General features: G+C 32.2%; 2 protein-coding genes across 3 annotated transcripts; both read right to left on the bottom strand.

The window, feature by feature from the left end:
• Positions 1 to 737: 737 nt before the first annotated feature.
• On the bottom strand, positions 738 to 4,299 carry LOC100306721 (pentatricopeptide repeat-containing protein At1g74900, mitochondrial). 2 transcript variants are annotated; one of them, XM_006591029.4, is made up of 4 exons: positions 2,554 to 4,299; positions 2,271 to 2,432; positions 1,148 to 1,395; positions 738 to 1,042 (listed from the first exon to the last, which is right to left on the bottom strand). In XM_006591029.4, the coding sequence occupies exon 1, from the start codon at positions 4,051 to 4,053 to the stop codon at positions 2,575 to 2,577; it is 1,479 nt and encodes a 492-aa protein (XP_006591092.1). In that variant the 5' UTR covers positions 4,054 to 4,299; the 3' UTR covers positions 738 to 1,042; positions 1,148 to 1,395; positions 2,271 to 2,432; positions 2,554 to 2,574. The 2 variants fall into 2 exon arrangements, with proteins under 2 accessions (XP_006591092.1, XP_006591093.1); XM_006591030.4 differs by having other exon boundaries at positions 1,148 to 1,362.
• Positions 4,300 to 11,546: 7,247 nt separating this feature from the next.
• LOC100800074 (arogenate dehydratase/prephenate dehydratase 6, chloroplastic) lies at positions 11,547 to 14,585 on the bottom strand. Its single transcript, XM_003538094.5, has one exon. It carries the CDS (start codon positions 13,207 to 13,209, stop codon positions 11,923 to 11,925), a length of 1,287 nt encoding a protein of 428 aa, XP_003538142.1. The 5' UTR covers positions 13,210 to 14,585; the 3' UTR covers positions 11,547 to 11,922.
• Positions 14,586 to 19,231: the final 4,646 nt, after the last annotated feature.

Below are 19,231 nucleotides of genomic sequence, written 5' to 3'. Positions count from 1 at the left end.
TTTATAATGTTTTATTCATAAAATAGTTTTCTTACATTATCGAACAAAAACAGTTTTACTGTGTTTTATTTATTAAGAACTTTTAGATTAAATTACAATTTTGATCTTCCTTTTGATGCTAATTCGGTCCCCCTATTTTAAAAACCAACAATTTCAATCTAATTATGAATTTTTCATTTTTTCCCGTCAAATTAAATACTAAATCTAGCAGTCATTAATCTCTCTTTATTTGGACAAAACTGTTTGTTTCCACTATATTTTTCTTTTTGAATTTTAGAAATTGAGTTTGTTATGCACGACATTTTATCATTAAATGATAATAATGCAGTTCAGGGTAAGGAAAGCTTTTCCAGCTTTTTTTTTTTTTTTTAGCTTTTCTTCTCTTTTTTAGGAGAAGCTTGGTCAAAACACTTTTTGATAAAAGCTCTTAAAAAAAACAAGGAACTTATTTATAGTAAAGAAAATGTAGAAAAAGAAGCTCCATTGACTAACTTATTTTAAACTTTTGTGTGGCTTATACTGCAGAACAACATTCTCAGTGGCCGATAGACCCAATACTTAGTTGAATCCAAGAATATAGGCCAATGGAGCTAGTCGGTATCATATAGGTCAAATACTTAATTGAATTCACCCAACAGGAGATAAGCTGTTGCGATTCAGAACTGTAATTATTGTTTGATGATGGAACATTTTAATATAGCTACTATAATCCAAATGGTCAAATAAGATCCTATAACTAAGCACAAAAATGATATCTTAAATTACACGTATCAATTTTGCCGGTTTTAAAAGAATTCAGACATTTACAGGCAAAAAGCTGTCCACAACTCAAGTTTTTTGTCCAATCTTATCAAAATGGGAGACCAAGCAGCAAACTCTTAACAGCAGCAGGAAAGGTAATAGATGCACAAAGCTAGAAACCTGCTGCCAGAAACAAGAATTTGTGCAAAATGACAGTTTTTGAAGGGAAAGAAAAATACCGTATCTATTCGGAGGCAAGGAAGATGATTCATGGATTATTGTGTTTCGTGCTCCATCATCCCTGCAATTACATAATACTTGATTGATCAAGCAGACTCAATTCAAGTTAAAATTAAGCACTGCCAGAGGAATGTGAAAGTAATATCTATTGCATTAAAGAACCCACCTGTATCCTTATATAAGGGGGTGAAAACTAAGCAGGAGGATGTCATTGGCTCGTCTGCAGAACTCTTATGATCTATGAAAAGCAATGACTGAATTCCAAGTATGCTTGAAGGAAGTAAGGAACGGTAACATGCGTCATCTGTTGAATCTTATAGACCCTTGAATTGTACAAGCAGGGAGAATCCAATCATGTAGTATTGCCCCAATGTGGCAAAGCTGTAGCAGGCAAATAGGTTTCAGTGTTCTGGCCTGAAACATGATCAAATTGTTGAGACTAGCTTAGCATTCACAGTTGGCTAAACGTAGTTAAACTTGGGTAACTAGTAAGATATTGATTTTATATGAATAATGGCGAATGTTGGCCTTCATTATCATGTTTTATATTGAAAAGCATGTAAAATTCAGTTGAAGCAATACGTATATAATCTGCTAAAGAAGCAGCTTAGCCAGATAGCCCTCTAAATGCACCATCCTGATAATTTATCTTTTTTGCATTTCATTTTGTTCTTCTAAGAACTATCATATGCTCTTTCAAAAACCTGTTTTCACGTGAAAAAGATTAAATTTAAGACAGCTAACTAAAGTGATTAACCAAAAACAACTTCTAAGTTTAAGCATAACTGAAAGTTAATATTTGTAACCAATGCATTCCACGATGCATGATGGCCATCATTAGCTTAGCATCTTTAGCTCTCTCCAAATTCCATCAAGATATGGCATCTCTGGCATATATTTCATGGGAGTGTTACAAGTTATTTATTAAGTATACCCTTAGAAAAACAGAATGTCTAAGTTCAAATTGGGACATTGTCTAGGCTTTCACATATTGGTTTTCTTAAAATGAATCTAAGCAATATTCTACGTGAAAAAATAGCAGAGTCCATTGCCCTTTTATCATGTAAATACATCCAGGCATAACACGGGGAGAAAATGCTTATAGAGAAAATCTGTGTTCCAGCAACATATCACATTGAAACTTGAAATAAACCAAGCTTAGAATGAATGTTACTCAAAATAAACATGTAGTTTCAGCGCCAAAACACATCAAAATCAACACTTAAAATAATATTTTGTTCAACACACAAACAGAAAAAAGGAAATCAAAATGGAACGTTGAAATGAACCTGATTTTCAGCAATGGTGGGTTCATCACCAGAGAGTTCCCTAGAATGCAGAAACTTTGTCAAAATTACAGAATGGGGACATGCTCTCCAATGGAACAGAACAGACAATATACTTTCAATTGTTCAGAACCATGTAGATTGTCTTTCTTCAACTTCAAGTATCTAACATTGCCACATATGACACAAGTGAGCAGCCACCAATATGATCTCAAGAAAAAAAAAAAAAAAAAACAGATTGAAACCTCTTCTAATAGAAAATAAAAGCTAAAAAAGAACAACTCACCCAAGCCAACAATAAAACATGTCACAATTTCAAACGCCGAACAACACGGCCACACCTGCTCTGCATTCTGAGTATATCCTTTGCAAAATCCTGATTGCCAGTAATAACAAGTCCATTTAGCACCCTATTAAAAGTAAACTTGCGTGGCAAGAAGCCTCTCTCAACCATCTCCATCAACAACTTCCCAGCCACCACCAAATCCTCCGATTTCTTCCTCACAAACATCGCACTAATCAGAACATTATAAGTATCCAAATTCGGCAAACACAACCCATCCCCCATCTTCCCAAACACCTCCAAACCCTTCTCAATCTCCCCAGCATCACAAAAATACCGAATCACAACATTATAAGTCTGAACACTAGCCCTCAAACCATGCTCCCCCATCCTCTCCATAAACCCCAACGCCCTCTCCATGTCCCCAACATGACACAAACCTCGTATAACAACATTGAAAGTAACCACATTCGGCGAACACACCCCCTCCCTCACCATCTCCTCAAAAACCGCCACTGCGTTCTGCACACTATCCTTCTTACAAAAAACCTGAATCAAAGCATTGTAAGTAGCAACATTAGGAGCCACACCCTCCTTCACCATCTCATCAAAAACCCTTTTTGCTTTCTTAACCTCACCCGCCTCTCCAAACCCGTGAATCACAGTGGTGTAAGACACAACATCAATCTCACACTTCCTCTTCTTCATCTCCAAGTAAAACTCCCAAGCCTCCTTAATCTGATTACTCCTAAAATACCCCTTCAGCATGGTGTTATACGTGACCATCGTAGGCTCAATCCCACGCTGTACCATCTCCTTCAAAACCCGCAGCGCCATCGGCGTGCGTTTTTTCAAGCAATAACCGTTCGCGAGAATGTTGTAACTAACGGTGTCGGGTCTGAACCTAGATTTGAGAGTTCTGAGGAGGTCGTGAGCGGTTTCGACGCGGTTCGATTTGCAGAGGATGTCAAGGAGGGTGTTGAAGGAGTGGAGATCTTGGTGGAGGCCGTGCTCGTGCATGGAGAGGAAGGTGCGGACGGCGCGGTGGGGCTTGCCGATGGAGGCGTAGCGCTCGGCGAGGATAGCGAGGGTTTTGGGAGACGGGCCGAGGCGGAGGGAGCGCATGCGGCCCACGAGGGCCCAGGCGGAGTTGAAGTCGCGCATGCGGGCCGCGATGTCGACGGCGTGGTCGAAGGAGGAGGGGGAGTGGGTGTAGGAAGGGAGGTGGCGGTCGAGGTGTTTGAAGAATAGGAGGGCCTTGGGCCCGTGGTTCCAGAGGCGCTTAAGGGTTTTGTTTACTAGCTCTGGGGTCCAGTGGATTCTGGGCTTGGTTAGGGCTTCGGAGAGGGTGCGTGGGTCTGATTCCAGGACTAGTTTGGCTATGGTTGCGTCTGAGGCCTCGGCAATGTTAACTGCGTCACGGGGAAGATGGAACTGAAAGTACTTCTTTGACCCAATCAGAAGCTGGACATGAGAAGCGGAAGCCTTCTGGAACAGGAACATTCTAGGGCTGTTTTCGGGATTTTCACTGGGAATCAAGGAACGCGCGGTTTTAGATGGTGGCTGGGTGTTTTAGATTCTCTCCTCCTCCCCATGCCATCATCTCTCAACCTGTTTTGCAATGGAGGAATTGTAATTTTGTCCTTGTGATTGTTTTATTTGTAGGTTGCTATCAATGTTGTGTAAATTTCTATATGGTCTTTCTTGTAAAGTGCAACTCAAATTTCTCTGAATTTACTACCACAGCTTTTCATCCATTTAGAATTATTTGCAATATCAGGGAGGTGATGGTGGCCTGGCAAAGCAAAGAAGTTGACCATGGACCATTTTGCAATATCAGATCAAGATAAACCTTTTCAACATGTTGGTTTTTTTTTTCTCTTTTCAGTCCTTCAACTATAATTAGGGATTTGATTTTTTTAATCTCTCAAATAAAAATATCTTTTTTAATCTCTTCAATTCAAAAAATACTTTTTTAGTTTCTCTTTTCAAATAAAATTTTGTATTTTTAGTCACCCAAATTTTAGTTGGACAAAAAATATTAGTTTTTAAAACTGAGACTAAAAAAATATAAATTTTTATTTGCAATATTAACAAAATAGATGTTAATTTAAGAGATTAAAAATATAATTAAATCTTTTTTTTAGTAAATTGCAATAGTTAATCTTGAGGTTTTATGAATTTTTACAAACTCTCCTTATTCTTTAATATTTATAGCAATCTCCCTTACAAGGGAGCACGACATTATATTCAAACAGTCAAGGGGGTTAATATAACTTATAAGGGAGTGTTGGTGTACATCTTTCAAATAATTAAGCAGGTTAGTATAAAAATAGAAAAAATGGGGAGAACTAATGTAATTTCACTAAACTTTTAGGAGTGGTTAGTGTAATTTGTTTTTTTTTTATATATATATACAATCCACATGTATCATTTATAAGGGCATCTATAATGCAAGAATTCACACTATCACATGAGTTTCTCTAATTCCTATTAATAATATTTCATAAAATATTTTTTAACCACTATAATTAAGGTTTTTAGCTTTTTAGTGGCATCTTAGATATTCTTGTCAACTTCTATTTGTTGAACAAACTACACGTGTTTGTGTTTGCATTCATTTTGACGCAATGCAAAAGTAAGTCCTCCGTTGATGTATAAATTTTGCATTAAAAAATCTGATTTTCTTCGTTAACATGATTTTAACACATTTTCAAACACAATATGCTACATAAATCTTTAATTTAAAATTTAACCATATTTAAAATTCTTTGCTCATCTCTAAAAAAATATTATATGAAAATCAAACTCAATTCCTCTCCGACAAATTCAACTTATACCAACTAAGTTATTTTTATGACATATTTTACACTTTTCTATAATGTCATCCATTAAATTCATTTCTTTCATAAATCAGTATTATTACCTTCAGGATCGGTTTAAGGCTCAAGCAGTCCAAACAAGAGTTTTAGGCAAAAAAAAAAGGTCTCAAATTTTTTTTTAACACTAATATACCTAAAAAATATTATTGTAAAATTATATTTGAAAATAAATTTTAATTAAAATATTATAATTAACTGTTAATTTTTTTATTGGTACCGTAAGTAACAATTAATGAGCAATAATTCTTCACCAATATCATAGTTTTGTTTAGAAAAAAAGATATTTAATAGTTAATAGCTAAAGAAATCTAAAAAAATTTATTTTATTTCTATTCTCTTCCTATTCAATTCTAATTTTGTCTTCTTTTCTCACTATCTCTCATACTTCTCTATCGTCTTCTCTCCTGCTTCTTCAGTTTACTTGATTATTGTTTCACTTTGACACATTAGCCAATAGCTCTTCAATACCTATTTGTTTATTCTCATCTCTTGTGTGCATGTGTCTCTATTTGGAGGATAGAAGAAACAATTGACATTTCTTCCTTTTAAGTGTGTCAATATCAGGTAAAAGCCAAAAATAGAATTTATTGTACTCTTATTTACTCAAATTTTCTTTTGTTGATAATTATTACATACTTACATATTCCTTTATCAACTTATAATTACCTTTTCTATTGAAAACTGTTAGTTTAATAATCTAAAATCTTAGACACACAGTAATAGTCTTATTATTATATTGACAAATGATAAGTTATATATATATGATATATTATTAAGCTTCTACCCAAAATCCTGATGAATTGTGAGATTGATTCAAAATAAGTTTATTTTTTATTGTTTTATTAATGAATAATGATTAATCTCAAAATAATTTATGCAGATTTAACAAAAAGGTTAAAATTTGGAAATTAAGTTTAAGCACTTACCAAAGAAGAGAAAGAGACTTAAGACTTCAAGAGATCAAGTTCATTTTCTAGACAACTAGAATCAAGTTTTATTGTTTTAGCTCATTCTTATTTTATATACTCATCTTTGTAGTGTTTTATATATTATAATTTTTAATTTCATACAAAAATATATATAATAAGTATGTCAACTAGAAAATATGAATTAGGCTATTCAAAACTACAGAAAAATAGAAGAGTCGAGGCTTTAATTGCATCGCAAAAAGGAGTTATGGATAAATTTATAAAAATAGATGAGAAAAATGAATTAGAAAATACAGGTGGGTGCTCTTTGAGCGAACAAGATAACAATTTAGATATAGGTGAAAGCAACAATAGAGAAGTAGTTAGTGATGAGGATAATTATAATTCTGATTCTCAAACTCTCATGATAACGAGGATGAGATTGGGAGACTAGATGATTCTACTTTTGAAAATATATATGATCTAAGCCAATAGAAGAATATTGATAAGACTTTGAGAGATCTATTAGTAGAAAATGACCCTATTAAAGTTATTGATATGGATTTCCCAAAGGATAAATATTCTAGGCACTTTTCTTCATCAAATTACATTCAAAAATTGCTTTATGGAAAGAAACATGAAAGAAATTGGCTAATTTATTCTAGAGATTTGGATAGAGTCTTTTGTTTTTGTTGCAAATTATTTAATGTTGTTTCTTGTACAAGTAAACTAGTTAACGAAGGTAGTAAAGATTGGAGAAATCTTAGTGCTAAGTTGAAGAGTAATGAAATAACCAATGAACATATTATTAACATGAATGCATGGATTGATTTGGAAATGAGATTGGTAAAAAATAAAACAATAGACAAACATGTTCAAAAACAAATAAATAGAGATAGAGAACATTGGAGAAATGTGTTGTTAAGAATTATTGTAGCTGTTAAAACCCTTTGTAAAAATAACTTAGCCTTCCGTGGAAAAAAGTGAAAAGATCTACCAAGAAGCTAATGGAAATTTTTTAAGTCTAATTGAAATGATAGTATAATTTGATCCAATCATGCAAGAACATATTCGTCAAATTAAAGACGATGAAATTCACAACCATTACCTTGAGCATAATATACAAAATGAGTTGATAAATCTGTTAGCAGATGAAATCAAAATAAAAATTATAAAAAAAATTAAGGATGCGAAATATTATGCAATCATACTTGACTGTACTCCATATATAAGTCATCAAAGAGTGAATGTTTTTTGTATTAAGGTATGTGGATATTTCATCAACTCAAATACAAGTTAATGAGTCTTTTTTAGAATTTTTAAAAGTAGATGATACAATTGGAAAATATCCTTTTGATGCTATTGTAGATGAATTAAAAATTGTTGGACTTGATATTAATGACCTTAAGGGACAAGGATATGATAATGGATCTAATATGAAAGGAAAACATTACGGTGTGCAGAAAAGATTCCTTGATATTAATCCTAGATCATTTTATACTTTTTATGGTTGTCATAGTTTAAATTTAGTACTTTGTGATATGGCTAACTCTTGTCCTAAAGCTACATCTTTCTTTGGTGTGTTACAATGTGTATACACTTTATTTTCTTCTTTTACAAAAAGGTGGAAAATTTTACAAAATCATATACATAGCTTAACTCTTAAATCATTGTCACAAACAAGTTGGGAAAGCCGTATTGAAAGTGTGAAAGCTGTAAGATTTCAAACTTTACAAATAAGAGATGCTTTATTTGAATTAAAGCTAGTGGTGATCCTAAAATAAAAAGTGAAGCTAATTGTTTAGCAAATTATGAGCTTGAAAACATTAAATTTTTGTTAGGCATGACTATTTGGTATGACATTTTATTTGCAGTTAACTTAGTAAAAATTTACAATCAAAAGATATGTGCATTGATGAAGCTATTGAACAATTAAAAGGTCTTCTTTCATTTTTTTTAAAAAGTATAGGGAAAATGGATTTGAAAATGCATTGATTTCTACCAAGGAAATTGTTTTTGGAATGAATATAGAGCCTAAGTTTCATGAAAAAGTATTAGTCATAAAAAGAAACAATTTGATGAAAATGTTGAGGATGAAATTGTAAAATCTCTTCAAGAATCATTTAGAATTGATTGCTTTTTGTACATCGTAAGTAAAACAATTACCACACTTCAAAGTAGATTTGAACAATTTAAAATATATGAAAATATTTTTTATTTTTTATTTAGTGTTAAAAAATTAAAGTTACTAGATTGTACACTTTAGAAATGTCTAAACCTTGAAAAATCTTTGAAACATGATAATTTGTTGGATGTTGATGGATTAGATTTATTTTTAGAATTAAATATCTTAAGGAAATTATAAGATTGGAAAATGATAAACCAATTGACATTCTTAATTATATAAAATAAATAAATTCTTTTCCAAATATGTATATAGCTTATAGAATAATGTTAACGATATCAATATCAGTTGCTTCAATAACTGAAAAGAGTTTTTCAAAGCTAAAAATAATAAAAATTTACTTAAGATCAACAATGTCTCAACAAAAATTGAACGAATTGACATTATTGTCTATTGAAAAAAAAATGTTAAATGAAATTAATTAGGATAATTTAATCGATAATTTTACATCACAAAAAGTTTGAAAAATCAATTTTAAATAAAATAATGATAATTTTAATAAATTATTTTATGAGTAAATAAAATGTCTCATTCTTAAATTTGCTTTAGGTTTCTAAGTTCTTGAGCCGTCCCTAATTACCATTAGTATATGACTGGAATCATTTAACCAAAAAACTAAGTTGACGCTGATCAATAAACAACTCAAAAAAACCCTGAAATTTAAGTTAGTTGATGTCATAGAGCTAAAAACAAATTCATATTCAGCCTGACTCAAATCACTTAAATTAAAAAATTTATGCAAGTTGAACATATATAAGCAGTTCATTTGAATATTTCAACTCATTTTCAGCAATGTATTCCACTAATGGTTGAACACAATAATGCAAAAATCATCTCTCCCTTCAAAAACTATATGCTTCAGTACTACTATAATGAAAAGAGAAAAAAAAAACTAAATGGGAAAGGAACAAGTAAGGAGGGCGTGCAGTGGAGATTTACTTGATTCGTAAGCTAGCTAGAGATAATGGAAGCATCAGTGACTATCAACCACAAATCATATAATTAATTAACAATTAATGAACATAATAATAACAAAGCACATCCTCACCTGCCACTACAAGAACACCCCTTTCATCACCATGCTCTCTCTTCCTCACCAAACCCTCATTCTCAAAACCTGTCGCCCAAGAAATTAGTACTGTATATATATGACTATCTTCTCTCTTACATTAATTTCCTTCTTACTCATCTTCGATTATTGATTTATTATATTATTATATTTATAGCATTTGTTGATGGCTTCCTTAAAAAAAACTCTGGCCAAATCATCTACCATTCAATCTATACACAACTTATGACGGTTTGAACCATCGTAACATATGATCTAAAACTGTTGTATATAAATGTAGATTACGGAAGTTTAATTTATGGAGAACAAAACTTGACAGTTTTAAAAGAAGGACGATTATATATAGCTGCAGTAATGTGTTTGTAAAAGCTATCATTTTTAGTAGTGTCTAGATGTTAAAACTTTTGGATGCTGATTACTCTACATTTTTATTACTTGTCTGAAAGTTTTTTGTCTTCATAATTTTTTTTAAGCGGCCGGGTTAATTATTTATTATATAATACTTAAAGTAATTATTATAAAAGTTTATGATTTTCAATAACATAAAAATTAATAATTAGTTGACTGTATAGAAAATATTTACACTCTTAATTGATATATTTTAATTAAATAATTAATCAAAATGTTGAATATCAGTACAAATTATAAAGAAAACAACATGTAATAACTTGGAGCCCTGATATCATAAACCCTTTATTCATAAACAAGACAATAAATTATTTTCTATGTATCATTAGTCTTAGTCTAGAGTTATTAATTTATTTTTCAAATTATCAAAATTTATACATTAAAAAATATTTAATTTATAAATTTTAATTTTATTTTATATAATTTTATATGTTTTTATTTTGAATATTTTTTTTACATATTTTTTATTTTTATTTTACCAATTTATAATTAAATTTCATAAATTAATATTTAAATTATTTACATAATTTTTTTTGTAAATTGATTTTAATATATGGATTATTTTTACTCTAATTATTTACATAAAATTATTCATAGACAAGACAATAAAATACTAATTTGTTTAATTAATTATATTAGCATTATTTTCTATGTATCATTGGTCAATAGTTATTAATTTTTTTTAAAATTATCAAAATTTATAAATTTATAAATATTTAATATATAAATATTTTTAATTTTATGTAAATAATTAGAGTAAAAATAATCTGTATATTAAAATCAATTTACAAAAACAATTATATAAATAATTTACATATTAATTTAATTAAAAATATGTAAAGCATTCAAAATAAAAACATAAAAAATAAAATAAATAAAAAATTTATATATTTAAATATTTTTAAATTTTGATAATTTGAAAAAAATAATTAATAATTCTTAACTAATGATACACAGAAAATAATTTTAACTTAGTTAACCAAATAAACCAAATGTGTTAGTAGTTTATTGTGTGTATAAATAAAAGAGTGATGAATTCAATTTTTATTAAAATATTTTTTATTTTTCACTTTATTTAATACATAAGCATAACACAGAAGCTCCACATTAGTATTAATATGACACATCAATTTCAACATTTGATTTTTGATGGTGAAGTTTATTAGCCTTTATACATTACAATTTATATTATTTAATTCTTCAAAACCGTTAACATTAATTTAATTAGTTCCTCGATCAGTTTCAGAAGTAGCATCAAAGTCGTTGTTTTGTCTATGGATATACTAGTATGTGGACAGCAGATTGATGAACACATGTTGATATTAGCTTCCATCCTTTGAATTAATTAGATTTCCGTTGTGAAGTTTTGGTTTAAAGACATAAGAAATGATAATTTGTTTTCTACTCGGAATGAATTATTTTCCAGTACATAATATTAGTTATTCAAAAGAAAAAATATTTCAATAATCACAAAATATCATTTTTAATAACTATTGTCTAGTAAAAATATTTCTACTATTTCTAATATAAAATATTCAAAATAAAAAATATGATACTTTATAGTCTTCATAAAAATTAAAATAAAAAGTGAGTAAAGTAGTAAACTAGAAGAGTACTGAATATGAAAATACCTAGTGAGATGCCAAGCGGAATATTCTATCCCCTTTCGTTTTACACGTGCAAAAATTTCAAACATAAAATATTCGTCACCCTCAACATGGCGAACAGCAAAGTCCAAACACATAAGCACATTTTTGCAATACAAAATTTTTTGACCCAAATCTGCAATCAACGCATTAATTTTTTTTATTTAAAAAATATAAATCTTAACGAACTAAAAATAAGGTTTGATTTTGATATATTATTATGTAATTTTTGTTAGAAATGGAAGGGAATGTAGAAGAAGTTGTTGGCAATATGTTAATTTTGGCGCGGACAAGAGGGAGTCCAGGGTGACATATCGATAGGGTAACTCCCCAAGACTCGCAAGAAGGAAGTGAATTCTTGAACCTCAGCGAGTGCGTTCTGTGCCCTAACCTCAGCCATAGAAGCTTCGAAATCAATGTAAAACAGATACTCAAAGTGCTTCGCGGTTCCTTCACTCTCATCATCAACCACGCGAATCGGACGGCTACGGTGAGGCCTGGACTCGATCTTTGTTAAGCTTATGTTTCTGAACGCAAACGCGGAAAGCACTTTGAAGAGCACTGAGGTTCCTTTATCGTGCGCGAACACGATGCTCGTCTTGAACGGCCGATCCGTGCGCGGAATGATCGGTTCGCGCGCCAGCATCACGAACCGCGTCACGTTATTCGGATCATCCTGGATTCCGTCGGCCAGGATCTGGAGGCCGTAGAGCTCCGCCGCGCGCGCGCTCGCGATCGCCGCCGTGGAGCGGAGGTCGTTCTTGGCGACGAACTCGGCAGCGCCGGCGGTATCGTCGACGGCCTCACGCGCCACGGTGAGGCCGAGTTTTGTAAGTGAGTGCTCGCACTGCGCTAAGGCCTGCGGATGTGAGATCACGCGCTCGAGGAACTCCTTGCGGACGCCGGGGAGAGCGAGGAGGCAGTGGTGCACTGGGAGCTGGACCTCGCCGACGATGTGGAGGCGGTGGCGGAGGAGGAGGTCGTAATTGCGGTGGATCGAGCCGCCGAAGGAGTTTTCGACCGGTAAAACCGCCCGATCCGCGATCCAGAGCTCCACCGCTTGAAACGCCACCTCGAACTGGTCACACGGAATCGCCTCTCCGTTCGGATACGCTTTCCCCGCCGCGGCTTCGGAGTACGCGCCGGGAACGCCTTGGTACGCCACGCGCAGCTGCGAGCCGTGCATCGGCGCCGGCAACAGGTCGGAGATCGTGAGCGGCTTCGGCGGAATCGGCTTGATGTTTTCATCATCGGCTTTGACAGGTACGAGATTTATATTCGTTACGGCGGCGTTGTGGCCGTTCACGGCGCCGACGTTGTTGTTGTTGTCGCCGCCGTGGGCGGGAGAATCTTCCCTCTGCGACACGACTTTACTGGCTAAGATGGCGCACGAGCTTTGCCAATCGGCTCGGCTCGCGCCGACTCCCTGCGAGAAACTCGCGGATTCAAAGCCGTAGCCGCATTTGACGGTGAATCGGGTCGGCGCGAACCGAATAGCCGAGTGTCGCGCTCGGGTTAGATAGTTGAGAGGGTTGGGGCACGGTTGATTGAGGGTCTGCATATTAAAGGACTTAAATGAAATTAATTAAGAAGATAAATTAGGGTTGGAAAGGGGATTTTAGTTGCCTATTGGTTCTAGTACTGCTTGAATTTGCTGATTGGGGCTCTGCTTTCTCTGTACTCTGAAACTTGGTGTTCCTTCTCTTTGAAGAGCTGAGAGAAGACAGGGAAGGGTTAAAGGGTTTATATATTGGTTGGTTGGTTAAGGATTTTGAGGAAATGGAACATGACAACGAGTCTTGTGCGTGACGGAGATTCAATCCCACACCTACCCCCATCACTCTCTCTCTCTCTCATTGCATACGGACATGAACATTAATTATTACTGTTATTTTTTATTGTATCTATTAATGGCAGTAGTATTTTATTGTGGAAGTCAGCAAAAAAAATGTATTTTATTTTCGTGTTGAGTATTTTTTTTTCCTCTTGTCAGGTATCATATGTCTCAGGATCAGAAACTAATTCCACAATTACAGCATGCCACTTCTCTAAGAAAATTTTAAACACATTTTTTTTATTAAATAAACTATTCTAACTCATATATATCCAGATTGAGATTTTACACTAATACCCAATGCTATGAGTTATTTTGGTGTAGAGGATTGTCATTGTAGAATTTCTGCCGGGGCCATGATTTATTTCCGTTTTCAAAAATCATTTTTAATTTCTTAAAAACAAAAAGAGCTAAAAATGTGTCGGGTTAACTGTTTTTTTTCAACTATAAGTTGGCATCTTCTAGTCACAATTGGAAACTAATAACTAATTTTTTAAATTTAATCAAATTCATTTAAAGATTTAATATTTTTCCATAAATGTTATTCAATATTCATGGACATGGCCATGAGAAGTGAATCCTTATCACATTCTTAAAAAGTTAAAAAGCATGACTAATTGACTATTTAATATTTTTCAACCATTCCATACTACTATGTTGGTAACTAGTTCATTTCTTTCTTGTTATGAAAACACATCTCAGAATGATAGAATGGAAGTAACATACAAGTTTTAACTTCTGGTTTTGCCCTCCAGAAAAAAAATGTAACGATAAATTTAATTAGAGAAATGTTTGTAACATATTTTTTATTTTTTTAACACGTTCTTTATTATTAGTTAAAAAAAATTATAATTTCTATTTGATTGCAATAAATTTTAGAATAAATTATATTGAGGTTTACTCGATATTCCTTTATCCTTGTACATCACTTTGAGTCTCTTAAGGGGGTTAGTATAATACTTTTTAGGCTTAAGAGGGGTTGTTGTAACCATTTACGCTTAAGAGACATGTCAGTATAATGAATGGTAGAATTTTTGTAAGGACATACTTTATGAAATCAATGTAATTTACTCTAAATTTTAATCTACAGCAGAGACTACTTTAGAAATTGTATTTGCCAATATAAATACTTGCCTTTTTTAATGTTATTGTGAAAATAAATAAAATACAATTTCATCTCCCCTTTGTAAGAAAAAGAAGATCATCGCAAAATTATGGATAAAAAACTCAATTGCTTTCAACAATTGATTTTTTTTCTTTTTTCATTCTGAACAAGTTTTACATTCATTTTATTTTTAAAAACTTATCTTAAACAAATTTTTAGAATAATTTTAGAACATGTTTTAAAAATGAAAAGCAGAAAATCATTTTAAACAAATTCTAATTCTTGCTCTTAAGTCTTGTTCCTGTTAATTTTAAAGTTGCAAAATTATTTTTTTATACTTTTAAAATTTTTTATCATATTTAATTGGTTTTCATTTATTTCATTTTGGTTTAAAATTAATTCTGGTTGTCGTTATTGATCCTTTGATTTATTAAGATACACAACAAAACTCCAAAGTGCAAATCATAAATAACCTAATCTCAGTTGAGGATCTATAATGATCTGACTAAAGACAAAATAACTAAAAAAATGTGTTCGGTGAACTAATTTTTTCAGATATTTTAAAAACAAATCTTAAAACAATCAATTTTAACCACAAAACAGAAATATCTTGTACATGATTTTGAACTCCTTTTCTATTAGATGTTTCATGAATTTTGGAAATAATATTTTTGAGAATGTTATCAAAAGATGTTTGGTAAATACTTTTAATTTCCAAAAATATTATTTTATGTTGTGTTTGTAGGGGTGTTTAGAACCAAATCAAATCGAGAGTAAAACAAAAAATTGACAAAAAACCACAAACGGCAGGAAAAATTGAAGGACATTAATTTGGTTTGATTTTGGTTTTCCTCACACCATATGATTTGTTTTGGTTTTAGGTTTGAGATGTGGAAACCAAATCGCATTCATTAGCTTAATATATGACAATATAACTTTAAGCTTACGTGAATCAACACTTACACTTGATCTAACTCTCTCCTTTCTCATGAAACCCTGATGCGGAAACACTTACACTTGATCTATCTGTCGATAACACTTACCATTTTATTTTGTTAAATTAGTCTTTAGAACTTGAAATCAAATATTACATATTATTTTTATTTTTAAGTTTAATAATTATTATTTAAGTTAAAACTTTAAATTGATCACTTATACCGTTGAGTATTAAATTAATTATTATTTAAGTTTTATCCAATTATAACTAATTTTAATTTTTTTTTAATATTCACTAATAGAATTTTTAAACCATAAAAACTAAATCAAACCAAGCTACAAGTTTGATTTGATTTAAATTTCATAAATAATTTAAATCAAACTAAACCGACACTATATTTAATTTAGACTAATTTTAAGATAAAACAACATCACAAATACCATTAGATATCTGTGTAGAAGTAGAGTGCAAAGAAATGAAAAGAAAAAAATATCAATGGTTCTTAAGTTCTTACAAATAATAAATTTGATCTTTTCCAATAAATTGACAGTGATGACGTTAAGGTAAAAAATTTGGAGATCTCATTTGCAAACAGTGACGACTAATTACAGTAAAAAAAATATATATTTCCTTTCCTTCTTTCTCTTCTTCCCCTCTCTCCTGCATTTAAGAATCCGTGGCTTTCATGATGCATTGGACACCGCGCGTTCGGGTAGTGGCAGTAGCTAGTGGAGTTGAGTATTAGACTCTTGTTTTTGAAATAGAAAGGAAGACAGAGGTGTTAATGAATACAATGTATTTTGCTCAAGCCTCAAAGTAAAACTGGCATACTATCCAATAGGTGGTGGGTGACGGTTAGCTTACATTTCTTGAGAGTAGGTTGAAAAATACAACACCAGCTAACAGTTTTTTCGGGTTCTTATGCTGGAGGAAACATAAAATAATCTTATTATTTTGGGATTTAGTCTTAAAATGGTTGAGCTTATTTTGATTTATGGATGGTGCTAAGTTTGAAAGCTATAAAGGAAAACTGAATGCTGTCTTGGGATTAAAAAGAATGCAGATGTTCCTGATGCAGGTTGGGAGGTTTTCCTTTCATCGTGAAGGCCCTTGCAGAACTTGGGAAGGAGAGAGGGAAGAAGACAAAGAAGGAAAGAAAAGAAAAAAAGATCATTATTTACAAATGAAATTCCCAAAAATTTTATGCATTTGAGGATCAAATTGAAGTTTTTAAATATTTAAAGATCAAATTTAATAATTTAAAATTATTTGAGAATCAAAATTGATAATTAAACAATTTTATAAAGAAAAAAAGTTTTAAAATTCTTCAAAATTTTAATTAAATACACCCTAGATTCTTTGGGATTTTCCCCTTTTCTTCACATTTTTTAACAAGACTCAATCACAAAAAAAAAGTTATATTGCAATTAAAATAAATCAAAATTTAAAATATATTGCGTCAATGAATTTAGTTCGGCTTAAGAATTCAATCATAAAATCCAAAAATCAACTCAAAGAATAATGAGTTATTTTGATTGAGTTGAGTCGGATTCTCCTAAATAATTCAAAAAAAAACCAACCAAAGTATTTTGAGTTGGATTGAATTTACATTCAAAATACTTATATACATAAATATCTCTAAAAAATAATGTTAAAGAATCGGAATGTGTATAGATTAGTGCCTAACAAATGTTAGGAGTACCCAAACCAAAGTGATGTGTAGAAATTAAATTGATGTAATAATTTTAATAAATAATTACTTATAGGAGTAGTTGAGCATAAATATAAGAAAATGTTCCTTAAACTCAAATAAAGTAGTATGTCGTTAATCTGAGTGAAATTTTATTTGATTCTTTAAATAAAATTTTGAATTTGAATTTTGTGGATGAAAAAAATTGGTTAAAAGAAATACACTTTTTATTAGGATAACCAAAGACAACATAAAACACGTGTTTGAATATCTCAAACAAACACCAGTCCTTCTTTAAAATATCCTAAGCAGTTCATGTAGGTTGAGTGTCTTGTTCAAGAAAATATAGAATAACAAAAATATTTAAATATGTTTGATTCTTTATTGGATCATAAAAACCCACTTTTCGAATATCACTTCTCTCTCTTTGGGATCGAACATCTATTTTCTAAAACATAATATAATGTAATTCATTACTTTTATATTATTTATCTATCATTCCATGTTTGAGTATGGTATGATCTGTAGCACAATCTTGTATTTGTTCAGCAAGATACCAAAAATCGATATTTATAGATATCTTAGTCCTCAACCTGGTCTTCCCATTTCCATAGGCCTGGTGGAGATATTTCTGGTGAAAAATTAGATCGGTAGGTCTACTTGATTATGCCACATTTTAAACATTTCTATTTAACCAAAATGATTGTGCCACAATATTAGGACAACCAAAGACAACATCAAACATGTTGTGAACTTAATGGAGACCGGTGTTACTGTGTGGCAAATTTCTCAAACTAGGTTACTTTTAGAAACTAATTCCCAAAAGGGGGCTGTTTTGAAACTTTTTTCAGGGGGGGTCTGTTTTTGAAGGGGACTCGCCAGTGGGGTTGGCGAGTTGGACACGTGGCAGCACCTGGTGGACTCGCCAGTGGAGTTGGCGAGTTGCTGTCCACGTGGCGGCCACGTGGCGGGTCCCGCCACTCGTACTGACGAAATGCTTTTTACGGAAAAAAAAATTTTAACTTCAAACGCGTATAACTTTTGATAGGAATGTCCGTTTGAGGCTCATAATATGTCAAAATGCTCGAAATTGAATGAAGAATCCTTTGGCAAATCCCCGAAGGGGATTTGGTCAACTCATTTTCCCAAAAAATGGAGTAAGATTCAACCACCCATTTTTTTAATCTTAAATCCTATTTTTGAGCTACTTAGAGGCATTTTTTGGGAAAATGAGTTGACCAAATTCGGGGATTTGCCAAAGGATTCTTCATTCAATTTCGAGCATTTTGACATATTATGAGCCTCAAACGGACATTCCTATCAAAAGTTATACGCGTTTGAAGTTAAAATTTTTTTTTCCGTAAAAAGCATTTCGTCAGTATGAGTGGCGGGACCCGCCACGTGGCCGCCACGTGGACAGCAACTCGCCAACTCCACTGGCGAGTCCACCAGGCGCTGCCACGTGTCCAACTCGCCAACCCCACTGGCGAGTCCCCTTCAAAAACAGACCCCCCTGGAAAAAGTTTCAAAACAGCCCCCATTTGGGAATTAGTTTCTAAAAGTAACCTAGTTTGAGAAATTTGCCTTACTGTGTTCTGTCTAAACACTTTTGAATCTGAGACAATTTTTAAAACATAGTCTAATGTAATGTAACTCATTAATTTCCTTGCTATTTTTCTATCTTTTCGCGATAGGATTTTATTTTACTAAGGTATGGACATACCAAAGTTGTTTTTGGTCAGGAGCATATCAAATACTGATACAATTTTTTTAGATGCCTTAGGCCTCAATGTGGCCTATACATTTCCATGGACATGGTGGAAACATTTTCCGGACAGTTGCTTCCTACACTTAAAAAATTACTTCCTACATCTTACTAATTTGGAATGTAAAAGTAAAAGGGATTTTCTTCCTACACCAGAAGAATTTCTTCTACACCCAATGCTTTTATTAAAATTCCAAAACTAACCCTTTTAACTTATTCTTTTTCCTTTGTTCGTTCATTGTTTTCTTCATA

Source organism: Glycine max, chromosome 11 (genome assembly GCF_000004515.6).
Source record: "Glycine max cultivar Williams 82 chromosome 11, Glycine_max_v4.0, whole genome shotgun sequence".
Classification (NCBI taxonomy): domain Eukaryota; kingdom Viridiplantae; phylum Streptophyta; class Magnoliopsida; order Fabales; family Fabaceae; genus Glycine; species Glycine max.
Note: the sequence above shows the minus strand (reverse complement) of the source record. Positions and strands in the feature narration are given on the sequence as shown.

Excerpts from the sequence above, each read along its gene's own strand:
- LOC100306721 (XM_006591029.4), bottom strand. The coding sequence starts at position 4,053 with ATGTTCCTGTTCCAGAAGGCTTCCGCTTCTCATGTCCAGCTTCTGATT.
- LOC100800074 (XM_003538094.5), bottom strand. The coding sequence starts at position 13,209 with ATGCAGACCCTCAATCAACCGTGCCCCAACCCTCTCAACTATCTAACC.